The sequence below is a fragment of the Fonticula alba genome (assembly GCF_000388065.1).
Source record: "Fonticula alba strain ATCC 38817 unplaced genomic scaffold supercont2.6, whole genome shotgun sequence".
Lineage (NCBI taxonomy): Eukaryota > Rotosphaerida > Fonticulaceae > Fonticula > Fonticula alba.
In genome coordinates, this window is record NW_009242976.1 from 2,131,146 (window position 1) to 2,137,175 (window position 6,030).

Here is a 6,030-nt window from a genome sequence, read left to right on the forward strand (position 1 = left end):
GAGGGAGGGAGGGAGGGAGAGAGAGAGAGAGGGAGGGAGGGAGAGAGAGAGAGAGAGAGAGAGAGAGAGAGAGAGAGAGAGAGAGAGAGAGAGGACGACGCGGAGCTGAGATCGTGAGGGCAGCGAAGTTGGGGACATACGCTCCACCTGGCAGGTGTTGGAGATGAGGTTGGCATTGATTCGAGTTGATACCGTGGAAAGCTCGCTGCTGATGTTGTCCACACGAGTGTGTAGCGAGTTCACACGATCACTTGTCTGATCGGCGAGCTGGCCAAGCTCTGAGCGGGGGCCATTCGAGAGGAGAAAAGGTGGGGCGGCCGACAGGGGGTCATGGTTGTGGTGCAAGACGGGTCAATGAGAGAGAGAGAGAGAGATGGTAGGGAATGAGATACATAAAAAGAGAGAGGGAGAGAGAGTCGGAAACGCACCAGAGAAAACGTTGACAACATACTTGGAGAGGTTGCTGAGGCGGGAGATGGCTGAAGCATCGGATGGCAGAGGCCAGGCACGTTAGCGGGGGAGGGGGGGAGCTCAACGAAATGGAGCAGGGCTGGCGTGTGCCGGCGCACGCACCATCAACAAACTGCTTGGACGCGACGGCCGCGAGCACATTCGAGGGGGGCTGAGTCTGGATGGCAGCCGCATCGAGCGTGTTCGGCGGGTTCGGCACGATGTGCTTCACCAGCGTGGTGGTGAAAGACATGGCGGAGATGGGGGGAGGAGGGGGCGAGAGGGGGAGAAACAGGAGCGGGGGTGTCTGGGCGGGCGGGGGAGGCTGCAGGGAGGCGAGGGCGGCAGAACCGGGAGGAGAAGGGGTGTGTAGCGGGATCTGTGCCGGGAGGGGGAGCTGTGCAGCCTGGTGTTTTCTTCCGGAGACAGGGGCAAAAGGGCGACCTCAGGGGGGGGGAGGTTCTCCACGAACCCAAGCCTCCAGCCGCACAGCTCAGGGTCAAGCCACCGGTTGCGGCGCTCCCCCGAGTATGAGGGGGAACCAGGGGGGAAAACAACAACAAAAACAACACGCACGCCGGTGCACCCCGCTGAGAGAGGTGCCGGGCGCCCTTTGGCTGTGCCTGCCGCCATCCCCAACATGACCCCGACCGCCCCGTGCCAGCCTGCCGTCCCCCCGCCGCCGCCGCCGCCGCCGCCGAAGCTGGCTTCTCCGCCGCCCGCCCTCGCCAGGGGTGAAGTCTCCCGGGGGGGGGGGGGGCGGGGAGGACGCCCAGCCCCGGCGCGAGAGCTTCGGACGCCAAGGGGCCCCAATCGCCGGAGAAGGAGCGGGAATGCCCCCCCCCCCCGCCGTCCTGCGAACTCCAGGGGACGCGGGGGCTGGGAGACGGGGTACTCCCGCGGCGATCGAGCTCCGCGCCCCGGTGGTGTGATGAGATCGTGTGATGTGGCAATGGCGTTTCCGAGGAGGCCCATCGCTCGCCTCACGAACACCCCCCCCCACACCCACACACCAAGGGGAACTATTCAATATCGCCCTGCCTGGGGGGCCGGGAGGGGAGCGCATTCTTGACATTCCCTCCGATTGGTTGCCGGCGCGCCTGCACGCCTCCGGGCTGCTTGTCCATTCGCAAGTGTGAGTCCGTGTGCGCCGGGGTGGGGCTTGGAGGTCCTCCTCCCGGCAGGACGCCGTGTCTGCCCGGCTGCCGGGGGAGTTCTCCCCGTCTCTCGGGCACCCCTCGCGACAACGCCCGGGAACAACGCCCCGAGACCATGCCCGCTGCTTGGCCCCGCGGAGGGAGGGGCCGGTAATGCATACGCGCCGGAAGGGAGGGGAGGGGGGGCGGGCATCCCCTGGGCAGTTGTTGTTTTCGACGGTGGCCGGGTATGTGCGGACCTAGTCTCTTGGTACCTGAGGGCCCAGGCACAAAGCCGCACCAACTAGAGTGTACGAGGGGCGGGGGGGGGGGGACACACAGAAGGGTCTGCAAATCGCTCGACATTTTTATAGCCAGATTATTGAAAGGGCAATTTCCAGGCCGAGCGCGCATCCCGCCTTTGTTGGCTCGACCACCGGGGCCGGGGCGGCTGCCCCCCCCCCCGGAGAAGTGGGAGCGGGCCTTTCCCGCTCCTTGGTCTCGGCGGCGTGTGTTGGCCAACACACACACGCACACACACACCGGGGTCAGGGCCTGCGGCTGCCAGAACATGCCCCGGGCGGGTCATCCCGGGGGAGCCCTCCCCCGCCTCGGGTGTGCCCCCCCCCCCCCCCCCCCCCCCCCCCCGGGAACCTTCATTGTTTTCGTTTCCCCCTCCTCTGTGCCCCTGCCGGCGTCTGCCTGGCCGCGAGCCGGCCGGGGGAACGCCGCCCCTCCCCCCCCCCCCGGCGGGTGCCGGAAGGAGCCAGGAGACGCCCCAAATGCGCGAGCAGGCCGAGTGGGAACATTCAACGGCGCCCATTGCGGCCGAGGTGCGTGCAAGTGTGTCTGTCTCTCTCTCTATGTATGTGTGTGTGTGCGTGTTCGTGGACGGCGAGCGCACTGCCGCTGCGCACGGGGGTCTGACCGTTTTCGCATCGCGCTCGCAGAGGGTATATGTGTGCCTGTGTGTGTATGTGCGTCTGAGGGCGCGGCACGAGAGCCGGCCGGGGAAGAGTGCACGCTGGCTGTGGTTGGTGGGGAAGGGGGCACGGCGCTTGCAGGGCCGCTGCCGGCTGTTGGTGGGGCGGGCCGGCTTCTGCCACCATTGGTCCCCTCTGCCCCCGCCGCGCGCGCAAATCGGAGCATGCCCACAGACATACGCACACACTGATGATTGGGCACCCTGGCGCCTCCCCCGCCCACCTGAGGGGCTCATCACACCTTGGTGCTTTTCCTCACCGTTCGGTTTTTTCCTCCTTCCCCCTTGTGCGCCTCGCCCCCCTGCTTCCTCCTTCTCTCCTTCTCTCGTTCTCTCCTTCTCTCGTTCTCTCCTTCTCTCGTTCTCTCGTTCTCTCCTTCTCTCCTTCTCTCCTTCTCTCCTTCTCTCGTTCTCTCGTTCTCTCCTTCTCTCCTTCTCTCTCTCTCCTTCTCTCTCTCTCTCTCTCTCCTTCTCTCTCTCTCTCTCCTTCTCTCTCTCTCTCTCTCTCTCCTTCTCTCTTTCTGTCTCTCCCTGGGGCCGGTTCCCCCCCACTGGTATATGATTCTGACTCGCTCTCCTCCTTCCTTCGCCGCGCTCAGACCTCCACCGCCACCATGATCCTCCTCGAGTACGGTAACCTTGTCCTCAAGACCATCCTGAAGGAGCACTTCGCCAACCACGACCCGTGCGTCTCCCCCTCCCCCCTCTCTCCCTCCCACGCCCCGCGCCAATGCCACCGCACCCGCTGGCTCTACGCGCCGACTCACACGCGCCCCGCCCCCCCCCTCCGCCCAGGGCCAAGCCTTCCTCCCTGTCGCACAACTTCGCCGACTTCGATGGCGTCCAGTTCAACCTGGCCACCGAGAACACCGACCGCAACGTCGTCTACCTGTCCATCTCTTGGCGCTGCTTCTCCGAGCTGGCTTCCTACAATGCCGTCTCCCACCTCGAGAAGATCTACGGCCCGCTCGTGTCCTCCCCCCGCCCGGGTTACGACTTCACCCTGGCCTTCAACATGTCCCAGCTCCCGGCCTCCGAGACCGAGCGCGGTATGTCCCCCCTCTCCCTCCCCCTCCCCTGGAACCCTCCCTTCCTGCCTCGCCTCGCCCCGCCCCGCCCCGCATGCGCGCATGTGCCCCGCTTGGCCTTGGTGATACTGACCCCCTGGCTGCCCGGCTGCGCGCTTGGACTTTGGCCGCACCTCCTTCCCCCCCCCCTCCGCCCAGACGAGCTCATCGAGAACCTGAGCCTCCTGAAGCGCCATGCTCTGGCCGTCCCCTTCGAGCGTGCCTTCGATGCCCAGCTCAAGGGCGACACCCTGCCCCTGATGCAGATCTCCTACCGTAACGGTATGCCCCCTCCCCCCTCCTGCCCCCCCCTGGCACATCTCCATTTCTGACCCTCCGTTCTCGCTCCCCTTCCCCCCTCCCCGTGTCCCTCGCCCTCCCTTCGCAGAGGAGTCCATCTGGATCAAGACCGACAAGGATCGCGTCACCGTCATCTTCTCGGTCACCTTCAAGGACCCGGCTGACATTGTCTTCGGCAAGGTCTTCCTCCAGGAGTTCGTCGACGCCCGCCGTCAGACCAACCTCCAGAACTCGCCCCAGGTCATTTTCTACCCCGAGGATGCCCCGGCCGAGCTGACCGGCGTCAAGGGCATCGTCACCGACAAGGAGAAGAAGAAGAGCATCGGCTACGTCACCTTCGTCCTGTTCCCTCGCCACTACGACGCCGTCAAGCGCCAGAACACCATCTCCCTCATCCAGACCTTCCGCGACTACCTGCACTACCACATCAAGTGCTCCAAGGCCTACATGGTGCGTGTCTTTCTCGCTGCCGCGCTCTGCCGCGCACGACGCTCTTCCGATCTCATCCAGACCTTCCGCGACTACCTGCACTACCACATCAAGTGCTCCAAGGCCTACATGGTGCGTGTCTTTCTCGCTGCCGCGCTCTGCCGCGCTCTGCCGATTGCTCTGCCCCCTGCCGGCGCGCCTGGTCCATTCTCTGTCCTCCTCTGACACCTGCCTTCTTCTCCCTGGCGCCTGGGTGTGGTGTGTGCCCCATGTCCGGCCGGCCGGCCGGCCGCGCGTCCTCTTCTCGCAGCACTCGCGCATGCGTGCCCGCGTCACTGCCTTCCTGCAGGTCCTCAACCGCGCCAAGCCCGAGGTCGTGGCCGACAAGCGCCCGGCCGCCGCTGTCGGCGGCGGTGTTCGCTCCAGATCGGAAGAGCACACGCAGCACTCGCGCATGCGTGCCCGCGTCACTGCCTTCCTGCAGGTCCTCAACCGCGCCAAGCCCGAGGTCGTGGCCGACAAGCGCCCGGCCGCCGCTGTCGGCGGCGGTGTTCGCTCCTTCCGCCAGTTCTAAATGCTGCATGCGCCTCTCCTTCCCCTCTGCTCTCTGGCCGTCGGCCGATGTCCCTCGTGGTGGGGGGAGGCGGCGACGGGGGGGCGGGGATCTCCGGTGTGCTCTGCTGCCGTGGCTTGTGCCAGTGCGTGTCCCATGCGGTGGCGTGAGGCGGCAGCACGAGGGGGGTCCGAGGCTGTGGAAGGCGCATGAGACCTCTCGCGTGCCCTTTTTTGTGCGCACGTGTGATTGTGCGCATACATGCGCCGCTCTCCCCCCCTCCCTTTCTCTCCCCCTCTCTCCTCCTCTCTCTTCTTCTCACACACGCATCGTGTCACACGCAGCGTCAGGTTGCCGCTCTTCTGGGGTGGTTCCCCTGGACGGGTCTGGGCGGAGGGGGAGGAGGCGAGAGCGTCGTGCGTGAGCAGTGTGCGCCGGAATGTGGTAGTGTCACTACTGCTGGCAGTGGCTGTTGTGCCGCGTCCGTGCGCGCGCGCCTGTCCCGCCCCCTCTCCCCTCTTCCCTCCCCTCCTGTGTCGCCTGTGTGCGCGCGCACCGGTTTGTGCCCGATAGCGCTGTCTCCCCCCTCCCCCCCATCTCGGTGTATCGGTTCGCACGCGTACCGCGCCACGCCTGCTGTCGTGTTTCCCCCCATCCCCCGCTCCTCCGCCGATGTGGTGGGGGTGTATGCCTCTTTATGTTCTTTGCCCTTTCTCCGCACTCCTCCCCCCCCCCTTCCCCCCTTTCCTTCCCCCCCCCTAATTGCAGTTCACATCCAGAAAAAATAGTCACATCCAAATGTCCACCTGCGCACTTCCCATCCATCCTCGCGTGTCCGTTGTCTGTGTCTGTGTGTTTGCCTATGCTTGCCTGGGGGTGTCCTCCGGATTTGCCTTCCTGCGCCCAATCAAGCGCCGATCGGAACGGGGGGGCCACGCCACCGAAGCGGCTTGGCAGTCGATCATGGCCCCCTGCGTGCGTGCCTTCCGGCGGGGGGGGGGGGGGGGGGGGGGGGACGGGCCGCCGCGAGCCCCGGGCGGGGGCGGCCCTGTCTCCCTTCTTCTTCCTCGCTCCCTGCCTTTCGGATGGCATTCGGGCGGGCTCACTGGGCCG

At 66.0% G+C, this 6,030-nt stretch overlaps 2 protein-coding genes across 3 annotated transcripts in view; one reads left to right on the plus strand and one right to left on the minus strand.

Moving 5' to 3' along the window:
• H696_04114 (hypothetical protein) overlaps positions 1–703 on the minus strand; it is a gene marked incomplete at both ends in the record, with an annotated part of 2,522 nt that extends 1,819 nt beyond the window's left edge. The window contains 3 exons of the mRNA XM_009497996.1: positions 97–278; positions 429–479; positions 574–703. Coding sequence (XP_009496271.1) covers positions 97–278; positions 429–479; positions 574–703 — 363 coding nt within the window. The remainder of the gene's footprint in view (positions 1–96; positions 279–428; positions 480–573) is intronic.
• A 1,887-nt stretch (positions 704–2,590) lies between these two features.
• H696_04115 lies at positions 2,591–5,737 on the plus strand. 2 transcript variants are annotated; one of them, XM_009497998.1, is made up of 7 exons: positions 2,591–2,855; positions 3,168–3,253; positions 3,364–3,617; positions 3,795–3,917; positions 4,024–4,385; positions 4,810–5,168; positions 5,262–5,737. In XM_009497998.1, the coding sequence occupies exons 1-6, from the start codon at positions 2,760–2,762 to the stop codon at positions 4,936–4,938; spliced, it is 1,050 nt and encodes a 349-aa protein (XP_009496273.1). In that variant the 5' UTR covers positions 2,591–2,759; the 3' UTR covers positions 4,939–5,168; positions 5,262–5,737. The 2 variants fall into 2 exon arrangements, with proteins under 2 accessions (XP_009496273.1, XP_009496272.1); XM_009497997.1 differs by having other exon boundaries at positions 4,810–5,737.
• Positions 5,738–6,030: the final 293 nt, after the last annotated feature.